Source organism: Tauraco erythrolophus, chromosome 21 (assembly GCF_009769465.1).
Source record: "Tauraco erythrolophus isolate bTauEry1 chromosome 21, bTauEry1.pri, whole genome shotgun sequence".
Classification (NCBI taxonomy): domain Eukaryota; kingdom Metazoa; phylum Chordata; class Aves; order Musophagiformes; family Musophagidae; genus Tauraco; species Tauraco erythrolophus.
The window spans coordinates 8,149,657-8,169,688 of record NC_141485.1 but is presented as its reverse complement, the minus strand read 5'-3'; the positions used below and the strand labels follow the sequence as shown (position 1 = coordinate 8,169,688).

Below are 20,032 nucleotides of genomic sequence, written 5' to 3'. Positions count from 1 at the left end.
CAAGTTAGGTAATGCTGTTCTGTTGCTAGTGAAATACCTGTAAATAGCTGGATTTGCTATATAGAAGTTCTAAACTGCTTTGCTCCCCTAGGAAATTGCAACACAGATCCCTTTGTACTTGTGTAGAAATGAGAAAGAACAGGCAACTCTTGTTTTCTTACACATATAAGTAAGGTGGGTATAATCAACTATTTGCAGTTACTGCTGTGAGGCTCTGGTTTAGCTGACAGTACCATTTTAAACCCATAGAACATGATACTGTTGACTGTAGGAAAATATTCAAGAGGGATGTAGTTGGGGAAACTGCAGCAGACCATAGAATTGGTCTCCAGTCCTGTCAGTTTGAGATGGGAGAACTTCCTAGTGTGACCTGGAGTTCTTCAGTGCTGATGAAATTCGGATTGTTAGTGAACCTTCCACAGTGGGCTTCAGAAAGCTTATACCTTTATCCCAAGGACTGGGTTCTTTAATTGACATTTGAACATGAAACTATGAAATTCGTACAGTAACTTCTTTTCCTGAACTTGAAGTTGGCTGTGTTTTCGCACTGCTATATACGTGAAGCACTCTGGCACATGCGGTGTGGTGGGTTTTGTGTTGTGTTTTTTGTATAAAAAAAAGCTCTGCCTAACTGAGAGAACTTTCTTTTTCTCATAGAGGGTAGATATGATTGTCTATTCTAGCTCCTGGGAAAAGGTTCTATGCCCAGAAGAGGTCAGTTTAAAGTGTAGCTCTTGAAGATGAACTCTGTTCTCCTTCATGAAGCTGTTCCAGTGATAAATTACCGATATAAAAAGTCTGGTGATGTTTACTTGAGGTCAATTTTAGTTCCAACATGAAGTTGTTGTATACCTCTGTCTGCAGACTTCTGAATAAGTACTTAAGCACAGCAATCAAATTGCTTTGCTTCTCCTCAAGCTCACAGAATGTTGTGATTCTAAAGTCTTGCATGAGATGATTTCTCCAACTTCTGTTGACCTCTTCTGAACAGTTGTAGTGGCTCCATTTTATTCTCGTGGCCATTTTATAAATACTGTCAGTAAAGAAATGCTGCTTCTAATTGTACCTCTTATATGATAAAAATTGCAATAGCATTTTTTTCCCCACTTCAATGAGGTGCTGAGCTTGTTATGAGGCTTTTTAGACAAGAAGCTCTCCTCTTTTCCAGTCCCTAATTGCTGCTTTTCAAGGTAGTAATATACCAAATCCTTCCTCCCTGGTCCATTTTATGATGACAGTAGAACATAATACTTTAACTTCATCAGGCAGTTCAAAATTTTCAAACTTCAGTCTTGTTCCTGGTCTTACTTTTTTATTCCGAGTTTACCTAAAAAGATTTCGACTCGGTGCATGACTCTACTGAAAGAGACCCTTAGGAATATTGCTAAAAATGGCACTTAATCTCCATTAATTGACAGCATGTACTTCATTAGCTGGTTTCTAATGTGTATCCAATTAAAGAGCTGTATTTATATGGAGTTGATGAAGGGCAACCAGGTATGCCATACAGCCTGCTAGCTTTAGGATCTGCTACTTTAAGAAGGGAAAGAACTTTTTCATTTTGAAAGAGAGAACTTAACTGGTTTGAGGCTATCAACAAATGTAATCTAACTCTCCTTTGTCTTGACTAGTGTGGATGTTAAAATAGCTAGTGTTTCTGCAATTCTTACCCTTCCCAGGATCAAGGATTCTTTAGAAACTGCCTGCCTTTTCTAAAACTTGTGGAAAATGAATGCTGTGGGTTCAGATCCCCCTCAGCTGCTTTATTTTAGGAGCTAAGTCACTTAGACGTAGTGCTTTTTGGGGTTGAGTTCTGGGTTTGGGGGATTTTTTTTTTTTGAGACACTTGGCTAGACTTGCACATCTTTGGTTAGTGGTGGTAAAACTTGTTATTTTCTCAGTATTTTGGATAGTGGTTCCTACTGTTTTACAAATCCAGAACAAAATAGCACTGAGCAGCTTTGTCTTTTCTACACCGCTTCTGTTGTCTGTGTGGCTGCTGAGGAGTGGCTTGTCACACTGTACCTCTCGTGCCTCCTTCATCAGAGGTTATGTTCCAGTTTTTGTAATCCCTACCTTTACAGTTTCAAATTTTGATAGACTTCAATTACAAGAAATGACAGTAACAGGGCAAATGTTATAGCATTTAATTAGTGAGGTATTCCATCCGTAAGGCTTTCCATGTAGTATAGGCCTTCACATTTTTCAAAAGGGACTATTCCCAGATATTGAAACCTAGTTATTAAATAAAAAACAAAAACAGAAAAACCCCACAACACCAAAAACCAACCAAACCCCTGTTTCCTAAGTTGAATTTGGACCTGTAACTTCACATAAAAACTGGATGCCTCTTGTTTATTGTTATTTTCCAGTTTAGTGGGTAACTAATGCAGAACACCTCACTGTCACGTCTGACCTTTAGCTTAAAAAGATAGTATTGGAAGTCTTTAGGAAGTAATGCTGTAAATGGAACTATAAAGCTTTCTGTAACTTTTCACTGAGGCTCACTGCTGCAGACTGGTATCAAGAAATTAGGACTGAGATGTCTAAAGGGGGAAGATAAACAGGTATCTGCTGGGCTGTACTTGAGAAAGGGAGTTACTGGCAATGTTGTTTTTTTTTGCTGTTAAATGTACTGGGAGGGAAAATGTAAGTTTTAATTCCAGATCGTGAATACCATGGCAGTCTTGTTAATTTTTTTAATGTGTTTTTTCTCCTCTGGAACTTCATGCTAATTCTGAAAATGATAGTGTTGGGGAGCTGGCAGTGTCTGGTGAAAGGATCTTCTCAATCTAGAAACTCTTTGCATTGCGTAGGGAAATGTTGGTACTGTTAATTACCAACATGATATTAAGCTGTGTGAGGGGTAAACTTAAGAGATTTTGATGCATCAGTAAGTTCCAATCTTCAGTTTAAGCTTACAAGAAACTCTACTAAGCTATTTTTGATTCCCCAGTGAAGGTGGTGTTTTCAAGGCTCATCTTACTTTTCCAAAAGACTATCCACTGAGGCCGCCAAAGATGAAATTCATCACAGAAATATGGCATCCAAATGGTAAGAAATGTCAAAGTTTCAATTTTGTTTTGTAATTAAGAACTCAAATGTGATAAAGACAAATGGATATGTTTTTGTTCATGTTAGAAATATGAAACTCTGCGTTTACTTTGCTATCTTCATAAAGAGCTAATAATCATGGCAGAGTTTTGAATAGTGCTGCTCTGAGAGGCTACTCCTAAAGTATTTTCAGAAGCTACTGAAAGTACCTTCTTGCATTCTTGGTAACTGTTCAGGAATTTTTAAAATTTTTTTCCTAAGTGTGAAATTCTGGTCTGAGGAGAAACTTAACTTCTATAGCTACCTTTTGTTACACCTTCAAATATTTCATCTTAGTGTTACTAACTTGGCAGTTTGGTACAGAAGGCCCAAGGTCTTCCTTCTCCTGTGAGGTACGAAAAGAAAAAACAGCAACAGTCCCTCTAAAGATGACTCCTCCTAATGTTTCACTTACTTATGGACTGCTGGACATAGATGGAAGGGTAAAATAAAATGGAAGAAGGTTTTTCCTGGGGAGGAGGAATGCTCTTCAGTGTCCAGAGTCATTACTGAAGTTGTACATGTTTGTGCTGGTCTCCTCCCAGCTTTTGTGCTTCCATTGTAAGGAACACTGAGAATATTTTGATGCTGTGTCAGTTTCAGCTCTGAAAATACCAGAGTATTTGTCAGGCAGTTTCTAATTACAGCAGCTTAAATCATATTCCAGTATATTACAGTAATATCCAGCTGATGCTGTTGCTGGGGTGGGGGGGGGGGGGGGGGGAGGGGGCGGTGAGGAAAAAGTCACTTTCTAGTTTGCTGAACTTAACAGAAAAAGCTTTGGTGGAAGCCCACTGAAAGTGGTGGAAGCCCAGTCGTGAAAGTTGGAGCATGATGTTAGAATTAAGTTCTTCCTCCTCATGTGCCCTCTCTGCCAGAAGTCCGGGCATAACAGCACACTTCCACCAAGCTCTGTTTGTTACAGATTGAGTTCTGTAATAGTTAATTACTTTCCTTTTTTATAAAGTATCTTCACTAACATGATTTCAGGCTAGCTGGAGTGAAGACAAACAGTTCCATAGCTACTCTGAAGAAATGCCAGCGTGTTGTTCCATTGCTGAAATATGCCTTGTTCTATTTTGTAGTTGACAAGAATGGCGATGTCTGCATTTCAATTCTTCATGAGCCTGGAGAAGACAAATATGGCTATGAAAAACCTGAGGAACGCTGGCTTCCCATTCACACAGTGGAAACTATAATGATTAGTGTTATTTCTATGCTGGCAGATCCCAATGGTGATTCTCCTGCTAATGTTGATGCAGCGGTAAGATTTTTCTTGGTCTGCCATTTGTCTTCAGTGTAGAAACCTAAACTTGCAATGGAGTTTTACTTCTAGTTTGACAAACACTACAATAATTTTTGGAAGAACCTTCTGTATCACAGACTAAGGCTATATTTTTGTTGGGAAAAGCAGTCATGTTGTGAAACACAATTACTAGTTAGCCCTGGGAAGTTTCTTACAGATTGCAAGGGAGAGATGCTGTCAGATTTCATAGGCAGTGATTTAATTTCTCCTGTGCAATAATGCATTTATTTATAGTAAATAATTTGCGCACAAAGGTACTTAATGGATAAACTTCAGCTTGTTTAGCCTTAAAAAATTCAGGGAAGCTGGCTGTAAAATCTTTTGTAGCTATATACACATAGCAGTTAAAACTGCTATTAGGTTTAGCTGCAGAAGTTAACATGTTCTAGGACTTTTTTTGGTTCCTAGTATGTTACTAGTATAATGCAGCAAAATTTTTGTCTGGGAAGTTGTGTAAGCTGTTAACAGACTTAATGATTTGAGTGGAAGGAGAAAATGTGGTGGGGTCCCCCAGTATAAATGTGTTGTGACTTTTTTGCATCCATCTCCCTCCAGCAGTTTCCTGGGTCATGAATTAGCTTTAGTAGGTGTGACTGTGTAGGTCTGTGCTTTGAGAACGTATTTGAAAGCTTCGCTGGGCATCTAGCCTTCAACTCTGCAGGAAGTCTTGTTCCAGACTAGAATGACTGGCTAAGGAGTGAGGAAGACTGACCTGTTTGTAGTCGAAGACCAGGGTGAATCTGCAGTAGGGATTCTGTCATAAGCAAGATGCAAGTGTTTCTTGCAGGATGGTGTTTCTGGAGTATGGCCTATTCTGCATGGATGTATAACCACAGTTATTGGCTCTTTAGAAGAGCTGCTTTTATAGCAGAATAGCAATTAGACTAATGTGTGGTGGGGAGTGAGGAGATTCTCAGTTCTGAAGGGAGTAGGGGAACAGACTTCAGGTCCTGTTCATCTGAGGTACATCAGCATACTTTCCTCTGAATTACTCTGGAATTGCAGCTCAGCAGTGTCTACTACACGATATCCTCTCACAGAAGAGAAGTTCTAGGTCTTTTAGCCGAGGTAATGAGGAAAAGGCAGATGGTAATTAGAAGACGCAGAGTTTTCTGGAAGCATGTTAACCTGCTCTGTCAAGCTAGCCATACCGTCCCAAAGTGGGTGGGAGTTCAGTTTCTTGAAGCCTTCGATCTACTATGCTGCTAGTATTTCCAAAAGTGGTGGAGCTCTGCTGAAAAGTCACCACAGGAATAGTCTCATGTGTGGAATGAACTTAACGGGCAGAAACCCAGAAACAAATGCAAGAAGTTGTAGTGAAGAATTCCCTCATGTAACATTCTTTTGAGTGTCTGACCACCCCTTCTTGTGTCGTGTTAGTGGTGGAAACAAATACCTGGGACACATGGACATTTTTTGCTGGCAAACCTGAGAGCACTGGCAGGGACAAGTTATTAATGAAATGCTAAAAGTACAATTACAGTTCCTTGGCTTCCAGACTCGTGCATGTTGAATGTAGCTGATCTAGTACTGGAGAAAGCTTATACTTGTAGCTGTGCTTTTCACCTTATAAGTGTCTCACAAACTTTGTAGTCTTTTGTGGTGTGCTCTACTGTCAGCCACTTCAGGAGCAATTGTTTTTGCCTCAGAGAGACGTTAGACAGAAAACTATGAGTTTGTTTACCTAAACCTTAGGGTAAAGGTTGGAAATGTCTTAAGGAAACACAGCATTTTCTAGCCCAGCTTGAAAGAACAAAAACTTAGTCCAAATTCAGCTGTGAAGGCAGTACTGAGGCATCACTGCTAAAACCTTTGGATGCTAGTAACTCTTTTTCTGACTCTGGTATTAGATGTTCCAGGTAACTTTTAAACTTAATGTGCTGCTTGAGCAGCTTAGCATCTCCTGCTAGATTGTAGACTGCATCCTCTTCATGTTAACTACAACGTACTTATCAGGCTAATGAAGAATCAGCAGCTCATGTGCTTTATTCTGAGCTGCTGTCAAGATGTCGTCTTGGTTTATGAAGTACGAGTTTCCTGTAGCAACAGTATTTGGCAGTTACTGAAAGATACTTTGTCTGCTTTCATTAACTTCTAGTTTTACGTGAGTCTAGAGAATAAGGTGTTACAGGCAGGTCGCACCATTACAGAGCAGGGGATATACCCACTTCCTGGGAAAATGAACTATGAACATTGGAGTACTGCCTCTTGGAGTAGGAGAAAGATGAGGGATGAGAGACTGAATAGATACTGTTAGAAGCAAATAGAACAGTTCATGACATGAAATAAGAGTTTTGGAGAGATTACTGTCAAATTTCCAATTCAGTTGTGAACACTTGCTTCACAGAACTGCAAGTACAAAAGATGGAAACACTAATAATCTGAAGCTAGGAGGGCACAAATTCAATGCTTTTCTTGGCCTTAAGCCATCTTGTGTAAGCTGTCCTGCGTCCCAATCCAAGGAACCAAATGCTTGCTGTATTGATTGCTGAAAAAGAACAAATTAATTAGTAGCCCAATTTGTGCTTTCACTGGAAAGATGAGACATGCTGGGCTTTCCAATGTGCTCACTGGTTAGGGGAGCTTGAACGTGGTGAATGTTGGGATATGCTGGTTATCAGAATTTTTTCTCTCACTCAAATGTGCTACAGCCTTCCCTCCAAGTAGGGATGGCCAAGTGTTGTGGTAGGTTGCTTCAGGTGAAACAGTGTGGGGTATTTTTTTAACCCCTTCTCTGACCCCTGCAGTAAGGATCTATTGCTTGTATCAAAACCTAAGAACTCTACAACTTATTTCATGAAACAAGGGGTTCTTATTTTCCCACCACTACTCTGCCTAACTGCAAGGCAGTACCAAACATGTCAACCTGAGTCACGTTCGGTGATGCTCCCGTGATTTCATCTGAGCTTGTCATGAGGCTGGCACAAAAAGATTAAAACTGGCTGTACTTTTACCTGTGGATTTTGGTGATACTATGGTGTGCACGTCTCTGGGTTCAGGCTTACCTCTTAGCTGTCTTCCTGTTCATCTTTATCTTTGTTCTTCATCTGTGCAGTTCTGAAATCAGGTACCTGTCTCAGAGACCTTTCCCTAGGTGTGCTGAGTTTTCTGTTAAAGTCTTCCTCCTGGACCCAGTGACTTGCAGCCACATCTGACTAGGAGGTGTTTTCTGTCTAAGAACACTGCTGTACCTCTCCTGAATGCTGTTGTCTGTATTTCTATCCTCCTGTGTCCTGGCTAGATTGAGAGTGAGTTGAAACTGTCCTAAGAATCACAATAACTATTGACTCCACAGTATCTGCGTACCTTTTTTCATCACTGCAGTTAAAGACATTTTCTCTAATCCATAACAGTAACTTGTGGTCTACGGCTTTGAGTTTGCTGCTACTTTACAGGCTGAAGTAGATAGACTTCAGCTTAGCCATTGTGAAATACTGCTAGACACCAGGTTAGTCTTGGAAAATGCCTAAAATCCAAGGGGGAAAGGCTGTATCCTCACAGTCTTTGTTGGCAGCTTCCACTGAAACTCAAAACAAGCTTTCAAAAGTCCTGAGTGTCACAGGTTTTCAGTGACTAGCTCAATGATGGTAAGCAAAGCAAATTTAGATGTTGACTAGGTGGCCAATGTCTAAAAACACCAAGAGTCTTCCTAGAACTTGTACATTGTTATAGGACTGACATCTGAAAGCTGTCTATTCAATTACAGAAAGAATGGAGAGAAGACAGAAATGGAGAATTTAAAAGAAAAGTTGCCCGCTGTGTAAGAAAAAGCCAAGAAACTGCTTTTGAGTGACACTTATTCAGCAGCTAGTAGCTTCACTTTTTTCAGGGTAAGTATCCTTCGAAAGACAAGTCAGTTACCTGAGTTGAGGATTTCCTATCTAAGTGTTGCTGAACTCATTTTCTCTTTTTTTTTTCTCAAAAGCAAAAAATAATAAAAAACCCCAAAACGCAAAACAACCCACCCCAACCAAACAACCTTCCTTCTCAGCTGCGTGTTCTCAGTGGAGTTCTTTGGCTGTATGTGACACTGAAGACTAAAAGAATTTTCAAGTGCAGTAACAGCCCCTTCTGCCAAGGTTGGGGAACTTCCCTAGTTCTCTTGCACTCATGCTGTTCAGAAGTTGAAATTCTCTTTATCAATATTCATCCCACTTTATTAATGGTGCTTAAGGGTTACTGCAGCTGTAATAAAAGAGAATAATCACTCTTTCATGTTCATTATCGTGAAGAACACTTGACTCTTAAGTGTCCTGTCTTGCTATCTCAAATTTATATACATATATGGAGTTTATCTTGCAGATGTTGGTGGCATGTTACTTGTAGGTTTGAAATAAGACTTCAGTGGGGTTGTTAGGAACCATTCAGAAAGCATTGCTTTAGCTATCTATGGGAATTTTAATAGAAAGTCTGCTAGCATATCAGAAAAGATCAAGTTGAGATATTACCCATCAATAACACCAAGAAAGGTGGTGTTCTCTTCAGAAGCCCAAAAAACTTTTTTCCTGGGGAAGGCTTAGGAATAGCTTCAGAAAAACAGCAATACTCTGCTTGGAAATGGAACTGTAACATATCTGACAGCCTGGACAAGTTTTGACCTGAGAGTAGCTGATGTGATATTTACACTTTATGCCTGTTAAAAATGAGCTGCTGACTCAAGATACACTAATTTGAACAATCCCATCCTAGTTTTAATGGGATTTTTTTTTTTCCATGCAATAAGCTCTGGTAGAAAGCACTGTATTAAAATGTAGCTCTTAAATACCTGGCCTTTGGTCACTTGAATCTTAGTATGCCAAGGAAAAACTTCCTCAACTAGCTAATAATTTCCCGTTCTTGCTTTCCAAACTAAAAAACAGCTTCACGTTGAAGCTGCCCTTTCTTAATGGTTGGTTTGGCAAATAAACTACTCTGACCTGTTTGGCTAGAGAAGCCCAAACCCATGTGTACTAGTTAGCTTCAGCGTGCAAAACTTGGAGGGGGAGAAATATGGCACGGTGTGTAGTTTAAAGGGGTTGTACTGTCTGAACAACTAAATGCCCCCTGCTAGTTAGTTATTCTTCACTGAGGTTGTACAGGAGATACTTCCTTTCTTATGCTTTTGTAAGAATTGCGGGGGTTAGGGGTGGGGGAAGGCTCCATCTGTGATAAACTAGTACTGCGCATCTCTGGAGAAATGCTTTGATTGAGTGGGACTTTCTCCAGTATAGAGAAAGCGTGAAAGTACTTAACATGGATGAAAAGACTAAGCAAAGGAGCTGAATGTTGTGCACAACTGTGTGTAACTAGACTGTAAGAATCGTTAATGCAGCTGACGGGGTTTTTCTGCCTTAGAGAAAGGAACTAACTGTGAGCAACGCTCCAGAGTATCCTTAACTAACCTCAGCTCTGTTGCTGTGTTAAACATGGCCATAATGAAACAATGCTCATGACAAATGTTTAAGTAACTGGCTGTGTTGCTTTTTTGGAAGGCAAAAGCTTTTCTAAGTCCTGGTGACTCCTCCTAAGTAAGTGATGGGCAATGAATTGGATGAGAGAGCCATACAGCTGGCTTCAAACCAGCACAGTCTGACTTGGGGCTGTGGAGTTATTGCTTAATGAATCACTGCTGTGCCATTTTGTGCTGTGCTTTGCTGTCGAAGCAGCATCCCTCATTCACAGTAAGTGACGCACCGACCCTTTGGGGATAAATCTACAAATGTTTAGTCCTGTGTGTGAATAATCAGATGTTTACACACTGTGCACTTGACAAGCAGCATGAGTAACGGGAGCCTGGAAGTCTGATAGTTGAGCTCGGATACACAGTGTGCTGAACTAACCCAAGTCTTTCGCAGGTGATTATTTTGAATTTATGCATCTTCTGTGGAGAGGTATGTAAAGTTCTTGAACAAGTAACGATTATCTTCCTTGAGGTTGAAACACTATTAAACATCTCTAAAATAATTGAAGATGATGAGGGGTTTTATTTTAATAACTCTGATTTCTTTGTAGGTCTTCAATTGAGAAACATGGCACTGTTTTTTTTCCTGCACTCTACCCACCTATTGCTGGACTTCTGTTGTTACAAGTTGGCAAACACTGGCTGGAACTGGGCTGCAATAAAACATGCCAGTTATCAATGCTGACAAGAGCCTAACAAGTGCCAACACAAGATGATTACGCATTTTGAAATCTAATGAACTGCTTTAACCTTCAGGAAGAATTGTAAAGATGTGTACATAGCACAACATGATCCGGATAATATATATACTGTTCATGTACATCCACAAATACACATTGTACCAAATAATGCTGTCTGTAGTTAGGAATAGAATTGTGTAAATTCTAAAGATTTTAGCAGGTTTTTCTCTCCCTATTCGTTGTTTCCTATCAGTTTTAAAAAACAAACAAAACAAAACAAAAAACGACAACAAAAACAACTTGTGAAGCATGTCAAACTAAAACCGATTAGGATGAAGTTGTTTGTGGTTTTTTTTTTTCTCCCTGCCACTTTAATTTTCCTTTGACCCACTGAGGCTTAATTAAAATCTCTTGCTTATTAAAGTTCAGTATCTCTTTTTTGGTTTTTGGAAATGTGCTACCTTTTATTTCCCCATCAGAACTTAAAATTTTCCTAATTAAACCCTGAAAGGATTTGCTATCAATTACTTGTGTCTTCTTTCATGATGACCTTTGTAGTCTCAAAGGTGCTTTTTTTATTATTCCCACCCCTTTTTTCTTAAACCCAATTGCACATACTTCATGAATTTGGTATAGCAATAAAACTGGCCATGGAGTACCCTTGAGCAGCCTGCAGGATTTTTAACTTCCAAGGGACTTGAGTGCTTTCATCTGGAAGTTCAGTTGACTAAGTTAGTCCAAGATAGGAATGAGCTGCTTCTTATGGGTGATTTTTTTTTTTTTGCCTTTTTTCATTGCCTGTTTTTGGGGCGGGGTGTGTGTTGGGGGAGGCTTGTTTCTTCTCAAGGTTGAGTTCAAGCATGCACATCTGTAGGCTTTCAAATTACTAACTTCTGGGTTTGGTATCAAAAATAGTTTCCCTCCTTTTCTCTCTTCTGTGGCCCTTCATATTCTTTGCCTTCTACTTCAGAGTTTTCCTCACCTAATGTACAAAGAAAATTGCGATGTATATTTTCATGTAATTTGATTTTTGGAATTCTGTCACCTTCTGTAGTGAGTTCTTCCAAAATATAATTTTTTCCAATAATAACGTGTCAAACTGGCTGTCTTGAGTATCTGAATAGGAAGGATAATTGCACTTCAAGCACAACTTACCTGAACATCTTCAACAACATAAAATTCAACACATGCCTGCTGATGTTACATACTATATTTAATCTTGAAATAATTAAAAGGCAAACAAAACACACACCTTCCTATTGTAGCCATCTTTGGCCCTCCAGTGAGCAAATATGACTATCAGTAACAGGAGTTTTCCAAGCCTACCTGAAATACCTCTCTACCAAAGAAACTTTATAAAGGAACTTGCACCTACTTGACTGTTTTCTGTTCTATCACAGGTTTACCACAGCTTTCAACAGCACGGAGTAACCTACTAATAAATCAAGAGTTCCACTGTTAAGAGTCATCTTATAGGAACCCTTCAGTGTTAATTTACCAGCTAGCTGCACTTTGTTTCAGACTGCTGTGCAACATGCATATATGAAAAGGCATATATGCAGGTTTCTTGAGGGGTGGGCTGGGGTGGAAGGAGATGACAGTTATTAGTGGCAATACAGCCATATGGGACAAAAAAAGCCATTTAGTACATATAAGATGACATGGAAGTAAAGGTATTGTTTCCTTCTTCAGGTGTTTTAGATAAACATAGATGTGTTTAATGTCCACATTTACATATTTAGTAACTGTTTAGAGAAAGCAGGCAGATGTGTGCAGTACTTCAGAGCTATTAGTGCCCAGACACAATAGCTGTTTTTAGTTCCTGTTTGAGTGCTTGTCTAAAATAGCTTGAGAGCTGCCTACCCTTTTTCACTTATCTAAGAGTTGGAACTGCAGAATCTCAGTGGCGTGGTGCCATTCTTTCCGTAAACAAAACATTGGGAAGAAGTGCCTCTTCTTAAGCCTAACAGTGGACTACTTCCCCCATGAGCTGCCCTTCCTTTTCCCTTTCCAGAGTGTATCTAAAGAGCTGGCAGCAATTCAAGATAATCAGTACTTGCTGCTTTCAGCAAGTTCAACAGTGTTCTCTGTTTTGTCTTCCTAAGGAACACGTACAGTTCACAACTGACTCATCTGTAAACTTCACAAAATAGTTTAAAGCTTTGTTTTTCTCACTTGTTCTCCAGAAGAGCCGCTTGTTTGTTCTTTAAGGGGTAGACCTGGAAATGTTAGTCTTACGAAGAACTGTTCATTCCACAGCAGTGTTGATTCCTCTCTTTGTAAATCATTGAAATAAAAACCCGCTTCTGTTTGGCTCACCCAGATGGTTTGTGATTCCACGTGACCTGGATATTCCAAAGGAAGGAGCGTTACTCTGAGAGACTGTTGAGACTTACAAGCTGCAGGTATGGCTAATGCCCAGTGACTTAATGAAAGAGGCAGCGAAGGATCTGGTGCCAAATGTCCAAGTTGGACATGCCTCTGGCAGGCGTGGAAATGACCTATTTACCTTTTCTGTGATCACAGTTGGCTTTTCATTTGTTCTTGCCCCACACACGGAAGGGATCTGGCTGTGAGGGTTACTGATAAGACCAGAAATTTCTGCTTAACCTCAAGATAGGAACACCGTTGAAGAGATGCAGTACATACAAGTAGTGCTGGAATACTTGTTGGACAACCAGTAAACCAGCAATCTTACTCAGTTTCACTTGTACCAAGTGTATCTAGTTTGGTTTATGTAGGTTGTCAGTGTGTTGGATGATTAATTACTCTTTTTCTAGTTCTCTGGAGGGTCATTGTTATGGCTGAGGTTTTGTGCTGTTTTTTCCCCCACACATGGTGGCCTGCTTTCCAGATAACACTGCATCACTGGCGGAAAAGGCGAAGAAAAGCATGGAATTTTAATCAATATCGAAGTAATATGGCCATCCTCATTCCTTTTTTATATTTCCCCATGCTGCCCATTACGCATCAGAGAAGATCTCTAAAAATCAGAAGGGCTGTTCAGCTGTCATTCTAAAATTCCTTCCTGCTGTGACGCTTAGAAAACGCTTACTGGAACTAGATGATCAATAAATGGAGAACATTAATGCTGAAGTGATTATAAGTGTATCATGTTTTTTTGGTAAGCTCATGGGGGGTGGACTTTTCATTGCGCCTGTACCCTCTGGTGCACTGCGCTTGGTACGGTGCCATCACAGTGCAAACAGAGGAGCACACAAGTCTTAAAACTTCTGTGTATCTTCAGAAGCTCGTACGAGTGATTTCAAACCAAACCAGAAGGTGCTTGGGTTTTAAAGAGGCTGTAATACGACAGCTTCCTGCCCAGACAAATCCTCCACAAAAGATGTGATTGCTGATGCCCAGATGCAAAACACAGCAGTAGTTTGAAATCTGATCGCTGTTGTTGCTCAGAAATGCAACTAGGAGTAAATCTGATCGGGCAGTAATAACCGCTCCTTCGCAGTTACTCAGGATAATCAATAGCACCCGTAAAGCGGTGGCGTGAGTTACCGGCGTAGCAAAGTTGTACACGTTTGTCACTGAGCGGTGGAAAACGAGACGAGCCACCTTTCACAGTGTGTCTAGAAACTCCATCTGTGGCTGTCCTGGCGTAGGCTTTGTTCTGGTTTCGCTGTTTTATCCCACAGGCACAGGTAACTTCCTAGGATAACAGGAGGCAGAGCAGCTTTTCAAAGATCACTTAACGCTGAAGTCAGGAGAAAATTATGTCTGTAAAACGATATCGTGTGTAATGTGTTGAAACGTTTATTTGAAATTTGCTCTTTCAAGCAAACGAAAAACATGCTCTTGGATCAGTGTGGGATATTTTGGCCTTTCTGGCAGGAAAGATGAGGCGCAATGGAAACAGTCAAGGGTGAGCTGGGTTGTACGTGGCTTGAGAAAAGGATCTTGTTACTGTTACTGGGTCGTTGCCTGTCTCCGCGCTCAACCACACGTTTTGCCCACTGGGCACCGGTCCATTTACCAGTGACTCAAACAAAACCAGTACATGCAGGAACCGGAGTAGCGACTGAAAACCCATGTTGGCGCTCCCGTGTGCTGTGTGGAACTGGGTGAGCGGGAGAAGGCACGTGCAGCGTTTTGGGTGCGCTAAAGCCGGCGCACGACACGGGCTTTCCGTGCCGGCGGAGCCGGAGGCGAGGGAAGCCGGCCGGCACGTCCTGCCCCGGCTGCCCTATCCCTGCTGCCGGGTGTCCTTCGCCAGCGCTTCCCACCCCGCCGGCTCTGGGTGCAAACCATGGCGCCGCTCACCAGCCAACGCGAGGCGCCAGCAGGGACCGCCGGGCAGGACGCGACACCTCAAGACGGGAACGGAAACTCCGGGGCGGGCGGTTAAAACCAGCCGCCGGCCGCCTCCTGCCGCCGCCGGGAGAAATGCCGCAGGCGGAGAACCGCCGCCCGAGGGGCCGGGCAGCAGCGGGCGGGACGGGGCGGTCCTGTCGGCGGGCTGCCGGGGGGCCGGTCCCTGGCGAGGGCGGGGAGGAGCCGCCGGTATAAAGCGGCGCGGCGGGAGCACGGCCCGGCGCGTCCGGGGCTCCCGCTCAGAGCAGCCGGTCTCGCGAGAGCGCGGGCTTCGAGCGGCGGGGCGGGCGGCGGCTCTCGCGAGAGCTGCGGCCCCGCATCCAACATGGCGGAAGGTGAGGGGGGGAGCCCGGGCGGGGCCGCGGGCGCCGGGGGCGCGGGGAGCGCCGCTGGCCGGGATGGCTTCTCCGCCCTCAGGGGGCCGGGGGCAGCGCCTGTGTGGGGCTCCTGCCGCTGCCCTGTGTGCGGCTGGCTCGGCGCTGCCCGCGGCGGGTGGGGCAGGCCGCCCCCGGCGTGAACGCGAAATGGCGGGGGGGGGCTGTGCCCTGCCCGGGCCATAGGCTGGCACCCCCTGGGGGGGGGGCGGGCCTGGCACGGGCGCCTCTGCCCCTCGGGAGCAGGATGTCTGGGGTAGCGGTGGTTCTGGGCTGCTGTGGGCGGCGCGGAGCCCGCCGGGGCAGCCGGCCGACCCCCCCCGCCCCCGGGGTGGGTGATGCCCCGGTCCCGGGGCTGCCGGGCCGAGGGGGCCCGGCGGGGGCTGTGCTGGAGCGCGCTGGTCCCCTGCTGCTGGGAGTCCCTCTGTCGAGTTCGGACTCTCATGAGCTCTGCAGCGCCTAGACTGCTCTCGTTTTGCTTGGAGGCTCTCAATTACTCGGTTTCAAAATTAATTTAACTGAGATAATGGGATTTGAAAAAACACTTGGATCTTTATAGTCCTACTGCATTCTGCAAGACAGAAGCTTCCTCTTTTCCTTCTTGAAGGAAACTGAATTGGCAAACTGAGCTAAAATGCCTCAAGCTTCAAAAGAAACGAAGGCTCTAGCTTCCAGTCTTAAAAGCACAGCCTTCAACACGAAGTGCAACTTTCGGGCAGTGGTAGAATTTTAAAACCACTTGTGGAAGATTAACTAGGGTGTAGCAGATGCTGATCTTCTGGTATGCAGCAGCTGTGAAGATGCTGCAGTCAAGGTGGCTTAGTAAATCCTTGGAGCAGCTCCTGACTTCGTGTGCGCTGAAATACTATGGTTTCATATTTAGTTGCCCAGCCTTTTCAGCTTACTCTTAAGCCTTGGTGGGTGTTAGATGTCAAAGATGTCTTCAGGTGGTGAAACTTTCCCCACTGAGACCCTCAAGGATCTGAGGCTCTGGTTCAGGGTCCTGCTCTGCAGAATGAACCTGCAGTTGATGCAAGTCCTGTTTCAGACATCCATACTTCTCAAAGATTCTTCCCTAATTCAGGTAATTCTCTGATCTTTTGGCTGAAGAAAGCACATGACCAGTGAGTGATCCTGCATGAACAGGAGTAATAAGCTGGATTTGTACCTCTCCTCACTGAATTCCTTACGATATCTGGGTGGAGGAAGTATTTTGTCTCTTCAAACAAAGTACCTATCTGCAGCAATACTTTTCTAGTTAAGAACTGATGATACTGCAGAGTCAGCTGAAAAGTGAAAGCTTATTAAGGAAGGGAGCTTGTCAGGCTGTGGTCATCTGCTCAGAAATTGGGTGCTGTTTCTTATGGAAGTGTTGCTTTTCTGTGCAGAAGTTCTGAATTAGATTTATTGCAATTACTGGCTACAGATTGATTGAACGGTTTATGAAGACAAGAGCTTGCTTTTATAATTTCTGTAAGAGTTCTTTACTGCCATACTAGGTTGCATACAGACATGGGTAAAAACTGTTGGATTAACATTTGAGTGTAGAGCAGCAGGAAGTAACGCTTGGGATGGTTGTCAGGGTTAAGATTGTAGGTGTGCAAAGAGGAGGAGAAACAAGAAAGCAGTAACTTGCACAGCCTTGGGCAGGTAAGGGTCACAGTGTAGAGCAGTGGATGAAGGACCTGACGTGAGAGGGGAAGGAAATAATACATTTTTCTGAAACATTCACTGAGATCCACTTCATAAGTAAATAGAAGGTTATCCATATTGCTCCTGTGCCTGTTCTTGATGGGTGGGATGGGCAGTGTTATGCGTTCCACTAGACTCTCACTGTAGTTTTTAGTACATGCTATCTGCTACCCTGCTGCCTGTTGCCTCCCTTCTTATCTCTCTGGATTCAGTTATCTAGTTGCTCTCGAGTGCTTTTGTGCCTTCTCCTGTAAGAAAATGTTAATAGCCTTTTCTGAAGTTCTCTTCAAAGTTTTTGATATGGAACATAAAATTCTGCCAGTTCATGAGATGCTAATCCAGCACCAGAAAGCTGTTAAAAACACTGCTTTTATTTCCTTGACTAGCCATCTGTTAACTCTGTACCTGGACTGTGGGCTTAGAAGAGGAGTCACCTTGTGTATGCCTCTCTGCTGATTCCAGACATCCTCCTCACTGGTGTGTGTGGACTGATGGTTAGTCAGAGACTTACTGGTATCTTCCAGTGAGGCTGTCCCTTCAGTGTCTTCAGTTCATACAATGCTCTTCATTAAATGTGTGTATACGTGCAGCAGTTGCACGGTACACTTGGGAGATGGTCAGGTGAATGGTCATACATAATGTGGACTGGCAGTAGTATGTGCTCTGTCAAAATGATTGCCAGCTTGAAGATACAATGGTCACTTTACATCGTTTTGTTGTGTGTTTTTTTTTTTAAAAAAAGTGATCATGCTCCCCCCCACACCTTCAAAACTTGAGGACTGTAAATAGTAAACCTGGAGTTGGGGTGCTACTTGTTTAAATAGAGGTGGTGCTTCTTGAGATTGATCAGGTTCCACTTTTGAAACAGTTCTTATTTTAAGCAACTCTTAATTTTTCAAATGAACAGCATACAGGGGAAGCTCAAGGCTTTGCTCTTTTGCAGTGATCAACTGAACGTCAGGGACTGTCTTGAATGTGCACTTGAAATGTGCTGCAAGTGGGCAGTAGTAGCCTCTACACAACTGGTGTGCATGTCATGTAGAATAAGAGAAACTCTTATTTTACAACTCTTGTAATTCTTACAGTAAGCAAATGCCTGTTAATCCCCCTCAGTGAGGTCCCAAGAAGTGCATGCTGTCAATTTGAGAAAAAGATTTCTCAAAGCTTCGGTTCTTTGAGGTGCTTTCACTGCCAGTAGTGATTGTCTTGGATTGCCCTGGAAGCAGCGGTAAGGAGCTTGCTTGTTGGTTAGCATAAAGCTTCAGCTACGACTGTTTGAAGGTTTAAGGTAGTTCTGCTTTGTGTCCTGTTGACTTCATAGTGGTTTGGAGCCACTGAGCTGACTTTGGTAAAATGATGGTGTTTTGAGATTCTGGTACTGATTCTTTATTCCCGCCTTCATGTGCTCATTGCTTGCCTGAAGATGTGGCATTTTTTTGAGATGATATAGGCTGTGAGGTTCAGCAGGCAACTTCTTGTTCCTAGCATTTGAATTTGTATGGCACCTCAAAATCTCACTATATGAACAGTGGTGGTGTTAGTACACAATTTTTTTTGTACTTTTTGAAGTGTCTTTGATTGCTTTTGGCTCCTATCAGACTTTCACTCTCTGTGCTCTAACGGTAGGGCTCGTTTCGTGCCACCCTTGGTATCTTCCTTATGAATCAGTCAGGAAGCAGCAGTTGCTTAAGAGACATGTCCTTCTAGTTCTGGGAACACTGACACTGCATTTCTCTTTAGATAGAAAGAAAAGAGCAGAATTCCAAACCCTTCTTGAGGATTGGTGTGATATTGGTAGCACAGTTCTGAAGTCTTGCTGTATAGGTCAGTATCCCAAAGGAGGTCATACCTATTAACTTCTAAAGGATGAAGCTAAATAAAAGGCTGTTGAAGGAAGTACACTGCCAAACCTGCTAAAGTAATATTGACTGAAGAGTAAAATACCTTCTGTTTATCCGTTACAGTAGTTGTTGAGTTAAAAGACTTATGAGAGGGCATTTGCTGCAGCAGTCCATAGAGGAAAGACTGAATGAGGCATTCTGTCTGCAGCTGAGCTAGAGAAGGATGCTCTGGCCTGGAGACCTGTGTTGGAGCAAGGCCAAGGTCAGCTATGCTGTTGAACTTTTCTACACAAGCAAGAAGAAAACACTGGTCAAAGAGCTCTGTTTCTTGTTGTTTGTAGTAGTGACTTCCATTTAGTAAATATTTGAGAAAAATTGTTGAACAAGGAATTCCTGGCTGGTGGGGAGTAATCATGTAGGAACTTTCCCACTTAAAACCATTGGTTAGCTTCCAAATTTCTCCTCCCTGCCCCTTCTCATTTTAGGACTGGTTTTGGATTTGTACCTTATTTCAAAAATGAACTTAATGGTGGGAAGAAATAATTAAGCACAATGATTGATAGCTACATATTGTTTGTGCAACTAATCAATCAATAAATAAATATTCATAAGTTGGACTGGTTTTAAGCACCTGTACAGATGTTTCTTTCTAGCAGTGAGTAGATGTTTTTCATATGGGTGGCCTGGGTTGAGTTCAGTGCACTAACTTGCCACAGTGTGTTGTGGAGTGATCGTGTAAGTGTGGTGGAAAAGCAGGTTCTGAAATGGGATAGAAATACTTGATCGAGGATCAGATTCCCAGGTGCTGTTGTTGTGCTACTCCTGAGCTGAAGTAGCCCCCACAGAGCTGACTGTAATGCTGCCGTGTCACGCAGTGCCTTTGATGGAGGAATGTGTGTGTGCCAGTAGTAAGTAGATTTTTATATTTTTTTGACTGGCCTTTAAAACATGGATTCTGGGGAGAATCCATTTTCTGCTCTGGCTGTTTCTTAAGGAGTTTCTTAGCGTGAGAAATTATAAACAGGTCAGTTAAGTACCCTGAGGTAGGTGTGGTACATCAGCTGTTCTAATGTTCACTTGTGGTTGATGCCTCGACCGTTAATTCAAACAGCATCTTAACTAAACTGAACGAATGGTTGAGAACTAAAGAGCTAGTCTTTTACTCCACCATAATTCCCCCAGTCATGAACTCCCATGGCTTTAGCAAGGTTATGGCATTCCTGCCTGGATAGGATTCAGAAACTTTATTTGTAAGTGGCTTCTGTCACTATTCTGTTTTT

The 20,032-nt window shown here is 42.6% G+C and overlaps 2 protein-coding genes across 2 annotated transcripts in view; both read left to right on the top strand.

Moving 5' to 3' along the window:
* UBE2G1 (ubiquitin conjugating enzyme E2 G1) overlaps positions 1–13,591 on the top strand; it is a 28,776-nt gene extending 15,185 nt beyond the window's left edge. The window contains exons 3-6 of the mRNA XM_086624518.1: positions 2,957–3,054; positions 4,179–4,357; positions 8,106–8,229; positions 10,391–13,591. Coding sequence (XP_086480644.1) covers positions 2,957–3,054; positions 4,179–4,357; positions 8,106–8,192 — 364 coding nt within the window. The 3' untranslated portion in view covers positions 8,193–8,229; positions 10,391–13,591. The remainder of the gene's footprint in view (positions 1–2,956; positions 3,055–4,178; positions 4,358–8,105; positions 8,230–10,390) is intronic.
* Positions 13,592–15,147: 1,556 nt separating this feature from the next.
* ANKFY1 (ankyrin repeat and FYVE domain containing 1) overlaps positions 15,148–20,032 on the top strand; it is a 30,752-nt gene continuing 25,867 nt past the window's right edge. Inside the window, 1 exon segment of the mRNA XM_086624509.1 lies at positions 15,148–15,180. Coding sequence (XP_086480635.1) covers positions 15,171–15,180 — 10 coding nt within the window. The 5' untranslated portion in view covers positions 15,148–15,170.